Source organism: Erpetoichthys calabaricus, chromosome 18 (genome assembly GCF_900747795.2).
Source record: "Erpetoichthys calabaricus chromosome 18, fErpCal1.3, whole genome shotgun sequence".
NCBI lineage: Eukaryota > Metazoa > Chordata > Cladistia > Polypteriformes > Polypteridae > Erpetoichthys > Erpetoichthys calabaricus.
This window is the reverse complement of record NC_041411.2, coordinates 79,272,846-79,292,871: the sequence shown is the minus strand read 5'-3', so window position 1 is coordinate 79,292,871 and position 20,026 is coordinate 79,272,846. Positions and strand designations below refer to the sequence as shown.

At 36.2% G+C, this 20,026-nt stretch overlaps 1 protein-coding gene across 1 annotated transcript in view; it reads left to right on the top strand.

The window, feature by feature from the left end:
• The window catches only part of pbrm1 (polybromo 1), a 56,181-nt gene that overhangs the window by 32,004 nt on the left and 4,151 nt on the right, over positions 1 to 20,026 (top strand). Inside the window, 8 exon segments of the mRNA XM_028825169.2 lie at positions 315 to 581; positions 3,276 to 3,421; positions 3,506 to 3,663; positions 6,996 to 7,179; positions 11,028 to 11,238; positions 15,405 to 15,606; positions 17,650 to 17,814; positions 18,222 to 18,380. Coding sequence (XP_028681002.1) covers positions 315 to 581; positions 3,276 to 3,421; positions 3,506 to 3,663; positions 6,996 to 7,179; positions 11,028 to 11,238; positions 15,405 to 15,606; positions 17,650 to 17,814; positions 18,222 to 18,380 — 1,492 coding nt within the window.

Genomic DNA, 20,026 nt, shown 5'->3' with positions numbered 1-20,026 from the left:
ATTGAATTAATTCTGTTATCTGCTGCCAGAAGGGATACTACTCTGTTGGGCCCTTGAGCAAGGCCCTTAACCTAAAAATTGCTCCAGGGGCACTGTACAATGGCTGACCCTCTGCTTTGACCCCCAAAGGTCATGCAAAAAGACAATTTCCTTTTGGGGAATAACAAAATATATCAGAATAAAAAAAAATCTAGTTTGTGGATTGTGTTTCACTTTATTTCAGACATTGTGAAAAACATTTTGTCTAAAGATTATATATATATTACACTAAAGAGAAACAATTCTCAGTAGTGTCTTTTATTATTTGTTTTCAGGAGTATTTCAAGTTGCATCCAGAGGGGTTCAGGGCTGATGATGTATATGTCTGTGAGTCACGGTACTCTGCCAAAACAAAGTCGTTTAAAAAGATTAAAATGTGGACAATGCCACTAAGCTCTGTGAAGTTTGTTCCACGTGATGTGCCATTACCAGTGGTACGAGTGGCTTCTGTCTTTGCGGCAGCCACCAAGCATGATCAAGATAAACATTCTGAGGGACCTGACGAAGGCAGAGGCTTGGATTCAATCAGCATTATTGATAAGGTGAGTTAATTAACTTTTTTTTTTTTTTTTTTTTTTTTTTTTTTGTTATTAAACATTTAAGAATCCATCATTTGAATTTCTGCCTAGGCAATACTGTACAGAACATTCCACCTGTTGGGTAAGGAATTAAAATAAGTAATCAGAATTATTTAATATGAATATGAATTGATATGATAAATCTGAAACATGATCTATGGTATATCTGCACAAGGCAAGGGTGCTTGGTGAAATAACTACAGAGTTAAAAGAAAAAAATACAGTTAATGTGTCTTTGAAAAATTTAATGGTGCTTTACTGTGTAAGGTATGGACATCCTTCAGTATTAAAAGAATGAAATTTAACATAAATCTTAAATTATTGATTTCCAGTATTTATCTTAATTATCATATTCATAATTTGTGTGTGTGCATTTATATATACACAGACTCCCCACCATGTTTTTAATGTCTGTTAATAATACAGCAGATCTGTATGGAACACAGAGAATCTTCTGCTGCTATGCTCACGGTGTTACACAACATAGACATAGTGAGCAACAAGGGAATGTTCTGATTTCATTAAATTAGACATGGATTTCTGTCCAGCTTTAAGTCTTTTGTTTGGCCTACAAGCATAAAATGTCACAACCTCCTTCACATGTAGTAGCACCTCATCATTTAATGTTAGAGTTCCAGTAGACTATCAATCACAGCTATACTTACTTTGAGCACAGTCAAATGGAGCTATTTCATTTGTTTGTCATTTCCAGTTTCTTAATCATAGTTCTGGAAGTTTTCCCCCACAGGTGATGCATCTTTCATATTTGCTTGGTAGTCTTGGTGAAATGCATCGATAGCACATTACTCACTTTAAATCTGAAAACTGCCAAGTTAAACATAAGAATTTACTGACATTTAGTTGTTCATATATTCAGAATGGTCCAGCAATTTCCTGCGTCAAGAGGGTTCACAGGTTGAGTGGGTTGCTAACAAATGTGCAGAGGTCAGTGTGATCTCTCTACAAGTTACTGGGACCTTATTTGTCTACCAGTACAGAATACAGTGGAACCTCGGGTCACGAATGTCTCGGACCATGTACAAATCGGGTTACGACCAAAAAAGTTCGCCAAACTTTTGCATCTGTTCACGACCCCACACTCGGGTGACGAACAAGCCAGTTTCCCTTCCGGTTTGTACTCGCCGATGATTTCCACACATGTTCAGTCTCTCCCTGTGCAATTCCTGTGCAGCGAGAGAGAGAGCCCAAGCAGAAGTAAATATTACATTTACTATTTTATAAATTACTATTTTTGTGCTTAAAAATCTTTAAAAAAAAAAAAAAAAATCTATTTACATACAGCTCGTGCGGCTCAGAACGGATTAATTGTATTTACATGCAATCCTATGGGGGAAATTACTTCGGGTCACAACCAAATCTGGTTGCGACCAGAGTTTTGGAATGAATTACGGCCGTGACCCGAGGTTCCACTGTACATTGAAATTCTTACATGAATGTTGTCACTGCTCTCTGGCACCATGATTAGTTAGAATTTTGTAACTACCTTTTAAAAAATCCACCTTACCTGAAACTTTTCAGAGCCCACTTTACAAACACTGTCTTTAATTAGGATACATATTTATCACATTTTGATAAATGAATATAAAATAATAGTTTGGTGATTAACAATGGTTGAGGACTACATTCATTCTTTATAATGATATACTTGGTTACAGAGATGGTGAATGGTTTAAAAACAGCAGAGCCAATAAAGTTCATAGTGGATTTGAACACATCTGTCCCATCTGAGAGTAACCAGGCTTAAAGACATATTACATGGCTTTGTGGAAGAGTGAACGTTTTCAGTTTCGTGATATTTAGGTTAGCTATTTGAAAATATGTACATAACAGCAAGAGTGTTTTGTAGATTTTCCTAAATAATTGCTTAAGGTGCTCATGATTTACTTGCATCAGAATCCGTGCTTCTCTTACATGTGACCATCATTATATTTTGTGTAAGGTCATTTTAAGTTGGTTTTCACATGTATTTTGACATGATAGCATGAATAATACTTGGTTTAGAAATTTCAAGATACAAATTCTCAGGATTCTTGATTTCTCATTGTTCATACCTTCATCAATTCTGGAACATACCTATAAATTTCTGGGCTGACCTAGTAAGTGGGCCTTTGCCATTTATGCAGCAGTGCAATGTCCCTGCTGATAAACATCAAGCATTGTAAGCTCGCCCATTCTAATCCAGGCTGAAATGCAACTTTTGTCAAGAAGCACTTGCAGGTGATCACATATGTAAGATACAGGCTTTCACTACAAATGAATAACTTCTAACTCTTTTGATGTATTATGTGTTGGGAAGATGTGCAGTGTGTTTATCATCTCTTTAGTCCTCAGCCTTAATAATAAGCATTGACTCCACTAACCAGCAGTAGACATTTTGCAGTCCTGTGTGAATGCTGAAAACATTGGAGTCTTCTCATTCACTGCAATCCTGATTAGTGCACACCAAGAAAGTCTACATTTAAAAATACAGATCACTTCTAACCGCTCACAACTGACGTGTAGCATTATTACAGATCAGCAAATGGACAGATTTGTGTTTTGTATATTTTCTCCGCTATGCTGCTTTTTTTTTTTTTTTTTTTTTTATTATTATTATTATTATTTTGTCAAGTCATTTTCTTCCCTCTGGTTCCTCAGGACAAAGACGACGTTTCCGTGGATATGCCCAATGGAGAACCTGGCTGTGTATATTATGAACAGCTCCGGTACAATGACTTGTGGCTCAAGATTGGTGATTGTGTTTTTATTAAATCACATGGATTAGTCCGTCATAGGGTAGGGAGGTATGTATCTTTAAGTTTGTAAGAGTTTGTGTTAGATGGATTTTTTTTGTATTCCTGTTTAAGGCATGATCATTTATTCTTCAGAATTGAAAAGATGTGGGTCCGTGATGGAGCTGCATATTTCTTCGGCCCAATTTTTACTCACCCAGAAGAGACCGAACATGAGCCAACTAAAATGTTCTACAAGAAGGAGATTTTTCTGAGTAACTTGGAGGAAACCTGCCCCATGACATGTGTTATAGGTTTGTGTTAATTTTGTTGTAGTTTTTAATTACTTTTTAATACGAAAGGATTAGTGTATTAATATGAAACAAGAAGCTCTTAAATTAAAAAAAGTGGATTGTTTCATTTGACACTCTTGTGTTATATCTATCTTCTTAAAAGAAAAGACCAATCAAAGTAACTATCCAAGTACAGGCATTAAAACAATTAAATATGTTGATTTTCATGATGAATTGTGAATATAGTTCCATCTTTTAAGCAAACATGCGTGATTTGTTCAGTTCAGTGAGTAAAATTCAAACATGTAAAGTTTTTGAAATTTTGAATTTGTCAAGACTGCTACCTTTTGAAGATGCATCAAGAGTTCAACGTTTAGTTGAAGTTGGGTTTGTGCTTAAAATTGCTGCTCCAGGTAAAAACTCCTATTGTAAGAGTGACAGGCTCGTGCCAAATGTTTCCGGTTAGAAGAACTGAACTTTATGAGTGCTACGCCTTTAAAAAATATAGCACCAGTTCAACTCCCATTATCCAGTCCAGAAGAACATTTTAGAGCATTAGTAAAGTGTGAACTGCAGTGAAACGGACGTTTTATTAATCATTCGTTAATTTTCCAAACTTGCAAATACCATTATAAGATATAACAGAGATGGAAAAAACTGATAGGTTGGTGCGTATATTTCAAAAATGCACTAAATCTGTGGACTAAACTGACTGTCGGTGCTCACAGTTTTTGTCAGATTGACACTAGTCCAGTGAATCTGGATCTGAACCCAGAGTGTGTTCTTTGAGATACAGACATGCTGTGAACTGAGTACCTCAAGCTAATCATTGCACATAGCTAAGGACACTGAATACAGGAAAGTGGCATAATATGAAATTGTGAGTCAAAGCTATGTTATTTGGAGTTCAAATATTATGAAAAGTTATTACCAGGTTTGTCTGCAGTACTCCATATTTTTCACTGTGTGTATGTGGGTGTAGAGTGAATTTGCCCTGAGGTGGACCGATTCTTGCCTTGCATCCATTGTCTTTATGATAATCTCCAGCTGCATGTGATCATTATTTGGGCTAATCAGGTTCTTGAAAAGGACAGTTTTAAAACAGTTGTGCAAAATATTTTAATGTAGAGGTAAATAGTTGTATTGTCACATGTATAGAGTACAGCGAAATTCTTTCTTGAATGTCAAACCAGCATGCATTGGGGTTTTTTTTGACACTCTTTTGACTCCATAATTAACAAGATCTGTTAAAATATATATAAGTGCATTTTATTTAGTAGAAACACAAATCAGCATAACTGATCTACTCCTTATGCCTGTTCAGTTGTGATCCTAGTTCAGGTAATGAGATAATATTCAAGTTCTAGTTATAATAGCAGGGGTTTAAAAAAGTGAGAACCCATTAAAGTTTTGGTTTTCTTTTAAACAAGAAGCTAGAATCGTAAACAAGAACAAAATATTTGTCACAATTCACCTAGTCTTTTCTAAAGCGGTTCCCTACGGATGATTATTTCTGAAGCTGGACTTCTTAAGCATCAGAGGTAACTTCAGAGTATGGTTAAGAAAAGAATGTCCTGCATGGGGTGAGATCGTCAGTAGAGTCTCTCAAGATTCACTGCCTAGAACTGTTTAAAATGTATTTTAATGACATTGATTATGGTATAGTGAGTAGACCTAAGGTTTAAGGTTTCTTCATTTAGTCATGTTTACACAAGAAAACATGAAGTTTGCCTTCTCAGTTGCATCTAATAACAGACAGAATGAAATAAAACAGACAAATAGAAACAAGAAAGGTTAAGGTAAGGCAGTTAGACAATAGATATTTACACCAAAAAAAAAAAAAAAGGTTACAGTATATATATCAAAACCTTAATCATTATCTCAGATATTTCTTATTGAAAAGTTGTATGGGACTAGGAAGAAAGGAGTTTCTGGAGCGATTTGTGTGGGTTTTCAAAGCGACTATCCTTCCTGCTTTACTGAACTTTAGTTCTACATGTAATGGATGACTGTCATCAGTTGAGATGATTTCCAGTTTCTTTAAAATTGCCCTCTGACACACACTTGTCATATCATCTACATCAGCCCCAATAACTTTAGCTGCATACCTCGTAATCTGCTGGAGCTTTTTTGAGTTTTGGTTTGTCTGACTATTAAACCAGGCAATGAAACTGAAAGTGATCACAGACTGGATCATACTGCGATAGAAGGACAACATGAGGTCCTTGTCTACTTTAAATAGTTTGAGTTTATGGAGGAGAAATAAGCGCTGGTTGCATTTACAAAGTAATTTGTATTTATATTTCAGTTAAGATTGTTATCTAGGTAAGTTCCTAAGTATTTATATTAAGTCACTATTTCTACCTCCTCTCCTAGAACTACAATAGGTGAACATACAGATTTCTGTCCCTTAAAATCAAATATTTCTTTGGTCTTTTTTACATTCAGAGTGAGAGAGTTTTTATTGCACCAGTTTAGCATTCAGTCCACTTGATTTAGATAGTGGCTTTCATCCTCCCCAGATGTGCATCCTATGATCATGGTGTCATCTGCATACTTGATAATGGAGCAGTGGTCATTATTCTGTCTCAGGTGCATTGTGACATTTCCAGACAGCAACAAAAATCAAAGGATACCACAGGCTGGGAAAATGCAGTTTATGCAAAAACAGTGCATGTGGGCAAGACAAATCTTGAATGTAATTACAGGGTGGTCACCTACAGTGAGCGTATTTTGAAAGGGTTTTAGGGGTTTATGTTGATGCAGCATTGTCTTCCTCACCAGAAATTGGAAAGGCAAATAAATGGTTAGGTTCTGTTGTAAAATGTATTAAGTATAAATCAAGTGGAGTTATCCCCATGCTGTAAAAGAAATAGCAGAGAACTTCAACCAACTTCATCCTTAGAGTAATGAGCATTATCTGTTCTGACAGACAGAAGGAATTAAACCCCTTGAACCTTAAACAGAGAAGACCACCTGGGGATTAAATCCAAATCTTTAAAAATCTTGATAAAGTTGATGCTGAAACACACCAGTAGAAATAAAGGGCAAGTGCATTCCAGACAAAAGATAGGCAGCACTGTTTCTCGAAAAGAGTCCTGAGAGTCTGGAACAAACTTCAAGTTGAAGTGGTAACTGTGACAGCTTGTTAAAAAAATATTTATATATCAGACTGAAAGACTGAGCCAACTAAAGTATTAGCTAACCAAACGAGCACAGTGGATTAAATCATCTCCTGTTGTTTGTCAGAACGTTTTTGTTCTTATTTACGATATTTATTTAATTCTTCCAAAAAAATGTTTTGAATAACAGTATATGTGTCTGTTTTAACTTATGTTTTTGTTCTTACATAGGGAAATGTTCAGTTTTATCCTTTAAAGACTACATCTCTTGTCGTCCTACTGAGATCCCCGAAGAGGATGTCTTGGTTTGTGAGAGTCGGTACAATGAAACTGAGAAGCAGATGAAAAAATTTAAAGGTCTCAAACGATTCTCCCTCTCTGCCAAAGTTGTAGATGATGAAATCTATTACTTTAGGTCAGTAATAACACATTTTTTAAATGGGTTTTTAAAAAGCTATTTGTTGGACCTTCAAACTAATTATTTTAGAGTTAGTGCTCAGTTTTCATAAGAATTTATCCATTGATGTGCTAATTTTGTGTGCAGAAGTATAACAATTTGTATTCATCAATTCAGTTGCACTTTTTTGTTTTGTTCTGCCATTCCATTATAGGTTTGGAAGGTGAAATGTGTACCACTCTATTTAAAAAAATAAACATGTGATGCTAAATCTCTATTAATAAAATGTTTAACTCTAAATTCTAATGTTTTAACTGTCCGTGTATAAAGAATTTAAGCTGTTTATTGCAGGATATAAAGGCATAATGAAAACTTCTAAAATAGCCCTGCTCCCCAACAAAATATTTAACAGTTTATACAAAGTGTCTGGCAAATTATAAGATGAATGTGAATGTTTTTAACAAGTTGGAGCACTAGTAGTTCCAGAAACCTTTTTGTTTATAGTTCATTTCCCCAGTCACACTGTCTGTCCGTGGCTAAACACTACTGAATTTGTGGGAAGAAAATTATACAAAATAGATACAAGTGTCTCTGATCATCTACAAAAAGAGAAATGCTGGAGCTGAACAGCTGTCTTGTATAATCGTATCATCATAACTTGCAGAACATGTTTCCTTTCTTCCTTTATGTGATTGCTGTAATAGAATTACACATCCTGATCTCATCTCCAAAAAATAACATGGATTTGGTTGATGTACTAAAAATAGCACTGCTCTTTTTTGTTTTGCACTGTATGAACAATGTGATTACTTGTCTGTCTATGTATTCTTAGTCACCTGTTTTACCTAATATGAGTTAAAAATTCATAGACACAAAAGAGCTGGGTCCATTGACAGAGTAGGTGAATTTCTCGCATATGCAACAGTAAGCAGTGAAAACTGAATCTTCTGCAGTTATAAAGCATTTTGTGACATTGATGCCCATCCTAGGTCACTTTACAAATAGTTATTACCATATTTCTACATGAGTACTAGCATGTGAAGCAACCATCTGGTTGTCACGTATTGAGTCAGTGATGGGGGAGTTACTTAGCAGTGTTGTGGTTTACAGTCTGATGCCTAAACGATTTGGGGGCATGCTTCATCTAACCCTATGATCATCCGAGAAGGAAATATTATGTTAGGTCTCTTCAAATGGATGTCTTTGCTGCTCACTTTTCTCGTCTTGTTGGTCACCTCTTCAGCTCTGTTTTGGTGCAAATACCATTTGCTATGACACATCCAGTTGAAATTCACTATTAGTCTGCCAAAACACCTCTCTCTTGTTTTGTACACTCTCTACTGCTGATGGGTGTTTATGTGTAAAAATATGCATTAAATTTAAGTTAGCTTCATTCTCTAGACCTGACCTGAGTGGTTCCTGTTTGCTTTTTTTGTTACAGCCATATCAGTGGTTGAATTACATGTGCAGAGATGCACGTTTTTAAATAGCATTTTAAGCAATTTACCCAACTTTGTTTATGTGTTTGAGAGTTTTCAATATGGATTTATTTTTAGGAATGTAACAAGTGTATTTCTGTAAAGTGAAATGAGTTTATATTCTCTATTGTGATGACTACAGCCAAGTCTAATCCATGTCAATTTTATCATCCCCCACCCCTTTTTTATTTATTTTATTTTATTTTTTTTTAAGTATTTTATTGTTTCTTTGATATGTGCATGTGTGAAGGGAAATTCAGAAAAATATCTGTTGTAATAATTTGTTTGTGTATATAACTTTATTTAAACTTGCATTTTATGTAAACTTACAGTACTAGGGTGTTGTACCGTGTTAGCCATTATGAATGTAGAGAAAAGCCAAGCAAAATGACACCTTTTATTGGCTAACTAGAAAGATTACAATATGCAAGCTTTCGAGGCAACTCAGGCCCCTTCTTCAGGCAAGATGTAATCATGATTACATCTTGCCTGAAGAAGGGGCCTGAGTTGCCTCGAAAGCTTGCATATTGTAATCTTTCTAGTTAGCCAATAAAAGGTGTCATTTTGCTTGGCTTTTCTCTACATGTAAACTTACAAAATTCAACTTTTCTTTTCTATTTTCTATACATGTGTGCATTCATGTATTGCTTTCTATGCAACAAATTGTTCCAGTTAGCTGCATCTTAAAGATGGCTCTGGTTAAACTTTCTTTTAAGGCTTTGTGATAGACGGTAACTTTCCACTCTTTTTATATAATGATTCATTTCAGTCATAAGGCATATTTCTTATTTATGCCTTTTATAAATGAAGGAATTTCTTTGTTTAGGCGGAGCAGCTTAAGCAGAACTGACCTTGTCGCTGCTTGTCCTTATGCAGTTCTTTTGTAATAAAAAAATGAAACATAGATGGAATATTACAAAGTGATTATTTTAAAAGAAATAAATGATTGTGGAATGTAGAAGTCATTTTTCATATTTTACAGTCCAGTTACTCAATTGCCAGAATATGTAATATTACTCCCAATTACCAAAACTGTTGATAATCACATTCTAACATTTTTATCGTTCTGATTTAATTCAGGATTCTGACATTGCACAAGTTACTCTACATGTCTTTGTGTACCTTTAAGAATAAAAAGTGCAACAGTAGATTATTTAGCAGTTCCCTTAATGAATTATTGCCTTGAAGAACAAAACATGGGGTCATTTCAGTAAGGTTCATGTGGACTGTTGTCAATATTGTAATTTTCCCTAAATAATTAAGCAAGCATTAGTGATCTTGATGACAACTAAAATGACTGTGCAATAAAATTAGAAACTGTTAATATATTTAACAAGACAATAAGTAATTTGTTTTATTTATAGTATTCAACTGGAAGTTTTAAGGCCTGGTTGGTACACAAAGCATTTCTTAATTTTTGGTATTTCAGATTAGGTCATTTGTTACTCCCTTAGATCTTAAGACAATTTTAACCTTTCCATTCTGTAGAAGCAGATATAATTGGGTACATACACATAGAGGAGTTTATTTGTGAATAGAAATAAATCTATATATATAAAAGCCAAATACCACTGACTGACTGACTGACTCAAATCTCCTGAACCATGAGAACTTTGACTTGAAATTTGGAATGTAGGTTACCCTTGGCCCATAGGTGCTCACTAAGAAACGGTTTAAAAAATTTTGCGGTCTAAGCGTGTATGTCTGTCCGCTTTTCACGAGAGAATTACTTAACAGATTTAGATCAGGTTTTTTTTCTAAAACTTGCGTGAACATTGCGGTTGATTTTGCGACTTCTGTCATCGCACCAAGTATCATAGTTTGCTTGCGGTACCAATTTATTAGCACAAATCCGAGAGAGACTCATCGGGCTGTGGAGAGGGGGCGGGGCCCTCCTGACTTGCGCGTCTGCCTCAGGGCATAACCCTAACTCTCTGCTTAGTTAGCGAACGAGAGAACTACTTCACGGATTTAGATTGGGTTTTTTACTATAATTTGCTTGAACATTCCGGTTGATTTTTCGACTTCTCTTATTGCGCGAAGAATCATATTTCACTTGCAGGAGCGATATATTTGCGCTAATCCAAGACAGAGGCTGTGGGCCGAGGGGAGGGGGAAAAGTGACATCGGGAGTAGAGAGCTGGGCCAGGCCCTCCTCACTGTCCTGTTTCACTACTACGCGGGCAAAGCCACGGGGGATGGCTAGTACTGTATAAAATGGGATTGTGAATTCAAACAAACCGCTTTATTGATGAAAGAATGTTGTTGTTGTTGTTATTTATGAATTTACAATGTTAGCAACCATTGCATAGCTAAGAAGCCGTATTATTTGAAAAGCTAGGTTGATTGTAACCAAAGTGATAATTGAAAAGTTTCATTTTGTGCCAGAAAACCAATAGTGCCTCCAAAAGAACCATCCCCATTGTTGGAGAAGAAGATCCAAGAGTTGGAAGCAAAGTTTGCTGAACTGGAAGGCGCAGATGAGGATATGGAGGAAATGGGTGAGGAGGAGGGAGAGGCCATGGAAACAACAGTTCATCCTCAGATGCAGACACCCCTGTCCAATGAACTAGACATCATGCCTTACACTCCTCCACAGGTATGAAATCAGCAGCACTTTCAGCATTCCCTAGAACAAGCAGTGTGGCTTTTTTCAGTTATGGGGTTCAGAGTGCTAAGTAGTGACAGCATAAACTGTTAAGATATTGGGTCATCATTAATTCGTTTGGAGAATTTGATTAGGGAGACTATAGATGAAGGTATTGTGTTTTGTTCATTTTTTTTTCCTTGTAAATATTGCCTGTTTATTTAAAAGTGTGCTCTGTTGTACCACTTTACAGCTTGTCATCAAACCTTGGGCTGGGCGGTATGACCAAAATTCTATACCACGGTATTTTTCAAAATTATACCAGTTTCACGGTATTCAACTGTATTTTTTTCCCCATGCATGAGCGGATGTTAACCATATTTTCCACTGCAATTATTGCAGTAGACTGGCTAAGAATAACCTATTCGACTGTCATGAGAATTGTACAAAAAAAATTTTAATGTGTACACAAGTATTAATACAGGTTTGCATGGCCCCATAAAGTGATAGTTTTCAAGTAGGTGGCACTAATGAAGAGAAGGAATCACACTGCATGACAGTTGCAGTCAAAATATAGAACCTTTTTACTGAACAAATTTTGCAAACAACTTAAACTATAATTTTGACAACATATTTTTAACCATCCAAAGAGGCATTTAGACTTAGTAAAATATCCAGAGGTGCTTGTCAAAAGCTGTATTGCACTAAACATGTCTTAGAAAAGGAATAAAGAGTCAATATTTTTTGTAAACCAACTACACTTTCTGTTCATGTTATCAATCTCTGTCCACTGACACATTAGCTGTATGGATCGTAATGGTGTTGGTTATCTCGGTCCGCCGCTTGCTTTTTTTGTCGTAGGTAGTACCTCTAGCAAATGCGTCTACAAGTAACGTCTGACTTGAGTGTCCTCTAGCTTTTTCAGTTTTACCTGAGAACGTGGAGGGTGCCAATCTTAGTTCCGTACATTCATGGTACTCCAAAGCATGTTTGCGGCTAAGGTGATGCAGCAAATTGTTTGTGTTGCCACCTCCGGCGAAAACTTTAGCTCCACAGCATTTGCAGTAAATAGTTGTTTGGCCCACATCCGACCTTTTAAAACCAAAATCTCCAGACAACAGACACGGCTCATTTTTTCGGCAAAAGTTCTTCCGTGTCATCATGTTCAACTTTATTGTCTGCTACAGCTTCAGTTTCGGAATGTTCTCTGTCCATTTTCACCACTCAATACCTCCACTAACAGATGTTCTCCGTTGCATGAGTGTTTAGCGGTGTAGCAGTGAAAAAGGTTCTCTCTTTAACCCCCTACCACCAAAAAAAACATTTTCCCACTGCACCACGTTCTGAACGTTGTTTAGGCTATTTAAACCAGTATTGCCATATAACAAAAATCCATATCATAACAAAAATAAAAACCGGTTTTCGGTATGAACCGGTATACCTCCCAGCACTAATCAAACCTAGTAGTAAGTAAAATTAATGGATGCCTATTCAGCAAATAAACAAATCTCTGGAATCCTCATGTTCACTTCCTAATCCCATGATGTGTGTTTCTTACAGCTATTTAAATGACTACTGTGTTCAGCATGCACGGTCATGTTTTGGACGTTCTTAAACATGTAATGTACTGTCGAAGGGCACGTATTGATTTTTGACGAAAAACAAACTCTGTCTCTCTCTGCTCCTGACGGAGGGGGTTGAGCTGCCGCCTTCAACAGCCAAACAGACATATTGATTTGTTTGCTTCACTCCTTTGAAGAGGAAGATATGTTTGCATTCTTTTAATTGTGAGACGGAACTGTCATCTCTGTCTTGTCATGGAGCACAGTTTAAACTTTTGAAAAAGAGAAAAATGTTTGTTTGCAGTGTTTGAATAACGTTCCTGTCTCTCTACAACCTCCTGTGTTTCTGCGCAAATCTGTGACCCAAGCATGACAATATAAAAATAACCATATAAACATATGGTTTCTACTTCGCGGATATTCTTATTTCGCTGGTGGCTCTGGAACGCAACCCCCGCGATGGATGTATAAGCCGGACTTATGTATAAGCCGATATTCTATTTTTTCATTTTCACAACTTTTTTCCTTAGATAAGCCGCGGCTTATTGACAAGAACTTAGGGTAATTCTCTCAATCATCATGTACAGGGTCACATAGCTATATTAGGCAAAAGGTAGGAACCTGCTCTGAACAAGGTGCCAGTGTATCGAAATGACACACTCTCAAGCACACATACACATATTAATAGGTTGCCATGCATCCTCTGGTACCCATTATACTTCATTTCTCCGTGTTATATGTACTGAAACTTTGAGCAATCTAAAAAGTAACATACAGTAGCTGTTAGGAAGCAGCTGTTCCCAGTCAGATATTTGTACTGTAAAACCAACATTTCATAGCTTTGTTAATTTACTGCATTTTACTTATACATCATCAGAAATGATGCTGTCTAGCTATGGTTTTCACCTTTTTACTGTAGTGCCAATAGTTTATGTTCATACAATAATTATATGTTGTAGTTTACTACAGATCAGAAGTAGAAAAGACGACAATGTTTATACATCCATTCCTCCATCATCGATTCATTTTTCTAAACCCCTTTTATGTAGAACACAGTCACAGGGGGTTGGCTTACTATACTTTTAGCTCCGGGAGTGAACAGAAAGAGGATGTGAACAGGATCCAGTAAATTTTTAAGAGTATGTTCACGGACAAATTAATGAAAGATTACAATTAACTGATGCTGAACTAAGGTAGTAAATTGAAACCTTGATCTTTATTCCTCCTGTATAGAACATGCAGAAAAAAAAAGAAGTGTGGTAGCTTCAGGCTCAAGGGGACCCAATGCCAGTAATGATACAATTGGGTACAAGACAGGACCCAGCACTGGACAGGATGCAAGCATACAGTAGAATACATTCCCACACACCTCCCCATACTCATTCATAATATGATCGTAGATGAGGATGGGAAGTGTATTTACTGAAGTTCTGAAAGCCGTGTCCTAGGACTTTGCCCATTTTTACCATCATTATTTAGTGCCACAACCAAAGTCCAGTGGCTGTATTGCTTATCTGTTGCTCATCCTCAGTCATTTTTTTCCCCAAACTGCACAAAATCCTCCACTTGTTGCTTCTGCCCGCTTTCACTTGCAGAGAGAGAGCAAGTCAGTCTTTTTTGAGGATGTGAACAATGAGCTCAGGTTTTGGAAGTGTTAATTCTCATCTTGGCTGTAAAGCATTCTAGTGCAAGTCAAAGCTCACGGTTTGATGTGGCCAAGATGACAGTATGATCTGCAAAGATGCAGCCCAGAATGGGTTACTTCATACTGCTCAGTTTTGCCTTGATGTCATGCTGATTTAAAATCTTGAAAATGGCAAGGATACATCCTTGGCAGATTCATGTAGGCAATTTAAACAGATGAGACATAACCTCTAGTATGTGAACAGATGGCCTGTATTATATACACAAAGACAAAATGGCAAGTAGCAGTCCTGGGAGCCCATTCTATTGCAGCACATCCCACAAGTTAGCACGTGGAACATGGTCATGAACATTTCCAAATCTAGTATATAACATATGCTATGCTATGTTATGAACCAGTATTGCAAAGATCTCACACAGCTTCAAAGACCATGCAAGGGCGAAGTAGTGTTCCCCAGCAATGATAAAGTACACATTACACCTCCTTTGATTCAAGTTTCTGTTATCTGTTGAAGTTTCTAGCGTAGGCCTTTCCATGTGGGCCTAATTAATTGGAACACACACTTTTGTCCTCCTTTTCATGAAAGCGGGGCCATTACCAGTCTACTAGTCATTCCCACTTTCTGAAATTATGTTAAGACAGGCCTGAGTCACAGAAATGGGCCCACTCCCAGCTATTTTTCTCTTTTTGTTTTTGAATGCAATTGAAATATTACAATTTTGATTATTTACTTACTGATTTGTTTTATTATTTTATTTGAAACCATTTTTTTTTTTTTTTACATTTGTTCCAGTCACATATTTGATAAATGTTAGATTTAAAATATATTACTCTCTCTGTGGTTTTAAATATTGTATCAACATGTGAATTCTGTTATTTCACATCCCATTTGTAATAACAAATATTTATCCTTTAAATGTTAATTTATGTTGAGTTTCAAGTCTCAATGAACTTTTTGTCTGTTTTTGTAGTCAACTCCCAAGTCTGTGAAGGGCACCTCGAAGAAAGAAGGCTCTAAAAGAAAGATTAATATGAGTGGGTATATCCTCTTTAGCAGTGAGATGAGAGCTGTTATAAAGGCACAACACCCAGACTTCTCTTTCGGAGAGCTTAGCCGGCTGGTAGGAACAGAATGGAGAAATTTGGAGTCGACAAAAAAGGCAGAATATGAAGGTATCTGTCCATATGAGCTCCAAAATGTCTATTGATGTTTCTATTAAACCAAAAATAGATTTTTACTTTTAAATTTCAAGTCGGTTTAGATTTTATTTGGTATAGTACTATTAGCAATGTTTGGCATATATCACTTTTACAAAATAATTGTATGCAAAAGCTCACTATATTGGGCACAGTTCAAAACATTTGAATCAAATACACAAAAGCAAAATAAGCAGTCACATACAGTAGGAAAGTTGTGAATTAAGCTTTATAAAAAACTTTCTCTAAGAAAAGTAGTCTGGTGGGTACAAAATAAGCAACAAAGACAAATGTATGTAAAAGTATATCTGGATGAACCCCTTTTACCGTCATCTTGTCAGGAAACATTGCATCTGTTCAGTCAGCATTCTGTTTTCTAGTAGAGGCAGATGTTAGGTGTAGCAGACAAACCAAGATGCCCATTAGCACCCCAGTCTATTCTATAGTGTATACTGTTGTTTTTTTTTTTTTTTTATTATAATTATTATTAATGTTCAGCTGTTGTTTATAAAATGTAGTTCTTGAAAACAAAGTGTTAAATTTTGTACAGTCATATTTTATTTTTAATACAATTTACCATTCATATCAGAACTGTACTCTCTTCTTGAAATTTTAAAATTATTGTTGTAAAGGTTGTAATAGAGAGAAATCCTGGCACACAATTTAATCTTTAGAAAGCGACTGCAGTCAACAATATTTTAAATAAAAAATGAAATCAAAAAGGTAAATGTCTTGGCTGTGTAACAGTTTGAACATCCTTTTAAAATAAGCGTTGTGGCAGTCTGATTTACTCATCACATTTCAAAACCTGCATAAAGAAAATGTTCCTTGACCTCATATCGGCTGAAGTGATTCTCACTATCCCCGCGTAAAATCAGTACCAAAGTATCGGTGATCCACAAGGAGCTAGCAAAAGGTTGTTGTTGTTAATAGGGAATGGAACAGGAGTGCAACAGAAAAACACTTTAGAGATATTACAAATATCAGGGAATACTGACAAGTGGAGGGAAAATTGCTATACTTTGGCCCATCCACAATAATTAAGCATGGAGAAAGTTAATTTGGAAATTCTAGATAACAGTCTTAAAAGAGATGTAGGAATGTATGGAAGTAGCTGGTCAGTCCCAGCAGACTACACTCATTTTAATTATAATTCACATGTCTCAGATGTGGGATAGAGTGGCAAAATGAAACCAGTTTGCCACAAAAAAAAGGCCAGCCTTTAAATTATTTCTCACAAAAACATGCGTTAAAAAGACAACCTGAACAGACCAAGGCAGAAGCTATTGGCCTTAATTTCAAAAGATTTGTTTGATTCAGAGCCAACAGAGCTCATCATCACTATGGTCTTTTTTCACTTCAGTGGGACAGAAATTCTGATTAACTCCAAGAGAAAACTGATTAGCTCCACATGTCATAATATTGTGGCTGGAAATGTCTTGCTCTCTTCCAAAAAACTAAAGTTAAAGAAAAATTCCACCTTAACATAATAAGAATCTTAAGGACCTAGTCAAACCAACCAAGGGGTTATGAATCAGAGATTCTCTCACAATTTGAGCCAGTTTGAATTGTTTTTTGCCAGGAGGTCGGGATAAATTGGTGACCTACTGCCATAATCAAAGAAAAAGTGACTTTTAATTAGAGGGTATGCACATTTGATTAACCAAAGGCATTGAACTTTTTTTTCCTAAATAGATCTTTTGTTTTTCTTTTAAATATTGTTCACAAGGTGAGAAAGTGACACATTGTCCTCATTTGTTGTTTTTCTCCTCCCCAGTGATAAGCTGTAAATCTCTCATGTCCACTATACATTATATGCAGCATTTTTAGACCGTTGTTCTTCAGCTCTGCATTGTCTAGGAATTGCCTCTCAATGTATTTAAACAAAGATACACAGCAGTAAAGTTAGAGAAAATGTATTGTATGTATATTGGTAAAAATGAGATGTGGACAAAGAATATAGTTTCATAGTTACTCGAGCTTTAGGTTTAGACACCATACCTTTCTTCTGTTTGACAGAAAGGGCAGCAAAGGTTGCAGAACAGCAGGAGCGAGAGCGTGCCGCTCAACAACAGCAGCAGTGTACATCCCCAAGAGCTGGCACCCCGGTTGGTGCCCTGATGGGAGTTGTTCCTCCACCGACCCCAATGGGAATGCTAAACCAAAACATGACTCCAACATCAGGTAATGGTGTCAAAATGGCCTCTTGCTTTCATGAGCAGGAACCATAAGTTTTATTTCAGATTTTATTTTCTTAATGAAACACTCAAGAATTATGTATTTTTGTGATAACAATAAGAGCTGTCTAGTGTTTTTTTTTTTGTTTTTTTTTTAAATAATGAACTGACCAAGGGACGTGACTTTTCTGGTACATATAGTGGAGAAAAGTGATAAACAAAAATGTAATTTCATACATAATGTAACTTCATCAAGTGCATGTTCATAATAAATAAACAAGCAGCTAACCAAATTGCTCTTTAAAATACTAACCATTATTTAATATAATCATGCTTTTCCATTTTTAGTGCATGCTTTTATGATAGCTTATTGCATGGTACTGATGCATGAACTTTGTTGTGTTGTCCTTCAAGGCATGAAGGGTGGCTATGGACCACCTATGTTACCCTTTCAGGGCCCAGTTGATGGCATGGTCAGCATGGGCAGCATGCCACTGCATCACCTTGGGGTCCCTCCTTTACCCCATCATCTACCACCAGGTATGCCGGGCATCCCAGGCATTCCTTACCCGGGTAAGAACCATCTTCATTCTTGCCATGCAGCATCATTATCATTGTCATCATTCTGTTGCTCATCTGCTGACTTAGGAATGTATATCTTTTGCCTTGTCTGGCTTGTGTATATAGGCAGTCCCACCATATTTTCTTGTTAGATCTTGATTCATTAATACAGTCTTTTTTATCCCTGAAATGGAATGAGAAGTTGTTTTAAATTTTCTCCATTAAATAAAGCACAAGATATCTAAAATCAAGCACTCTGTTAGCTTATGTGGTCTGACCAGAGGGCACAAATTTAAAAAAAAAAAAAAAAAAATCATCATGTTTGGGGGAAAAACTAAATACAAAAACAGTCTTTTCAGTTTTGTGAAAACTATTTCAGTGTTTTCTTTCATCTGTATCCGAAGTTTTCTGAATTTACACAACTTTATGTATTGAAGCACTGCATTTCTTAACACCACATTTTACCCAGGTTATTAAAAAACAAATTTCCACCTTATTTAAAATGATGAAATAATGCAGCATGTGGATATACTGCATTCTGCTGCATGTACACATCACAATTAGAAGCATATAACTTAAAATGAATGAAATCCATTTTAATAGAAGCTACCACCAATTAAAAACTAATAACCCATTTACAGCTAGGAGTTGTTGGACTTTTAACATTGCCTTAAAAATGTGTAATTATTTCTGAATATTTTATTACCTGGGTCACTATAATGGAAAAGTATAATATTAGGAAAATGAGTATAGAAAAGCATTGTTATGAAACATAAGTAAATAAACTGTAGTATTGTGCTGAATAATGGTGAGGATGAAAACTGAAAATTAGTAGGAAACCATTCAAAGCAGCTTTTTTGTATGTTTTTCTCTCATTGCAGTTTGTAGTGATAGACGAGATGCTGACCAATGCTGGACAACAGTGAACAATATCAAAAACATTCATGAAAAGATCTTGTGTTGCATAATTCACATGTCATGTTATCCAGTCGTATGCTCATAATGTCCCAAACAAATGTATTTTTGCTCATTTTTTTTTAAATAAAAACCTCTTCCAGAAAATTGAAAGTGATCTGACACAATTTGAATTATAGATTTGCCTACCATTGTTACACTGATTCTTTTCCTCTACTCTAGTAGCGCTGAATTATGTAGTGGTGGTCTGAGAAACTGCATGGGTTAGTTGCAGCACAAATCAGAGACCCATTCTCTTCCCGAGATAATATTTTCACTCACACATTCACACTTTGCTGATATCTTGTGAAGTGCAATGTTAGCCAATAAATAAGTTGCTACTAAGTTGGGCTCATTTTCAGTTCAAATGTGCGTTCACATCTAAGCAAGTTCCATTTTTATTTATGAGAGCATTTTCCAGAACTAATTTGTATAACAATGTTTTAGTAAAAATATATGTGTTTGGGAGGAGACAGAGCTGGAGGTGGCAGAGTTAAAGATGCTAAGATTTGCACTGGGTGTGACGAGGATGGATAGGATTAGAAATGAGGACATTAGAGGGTCAGCTCAAGTTGGACAGTTGGGAGACAAAGTCAGAGAGGTGAGATTGAGTTGGTTTGGACCGGTGCAGAGGAGCGATGCTGAGTATAATGAGAGAAAGGTGCTAAGGATAGAGCTGCCAGGTATGAGGAGAAGAGGAAGGC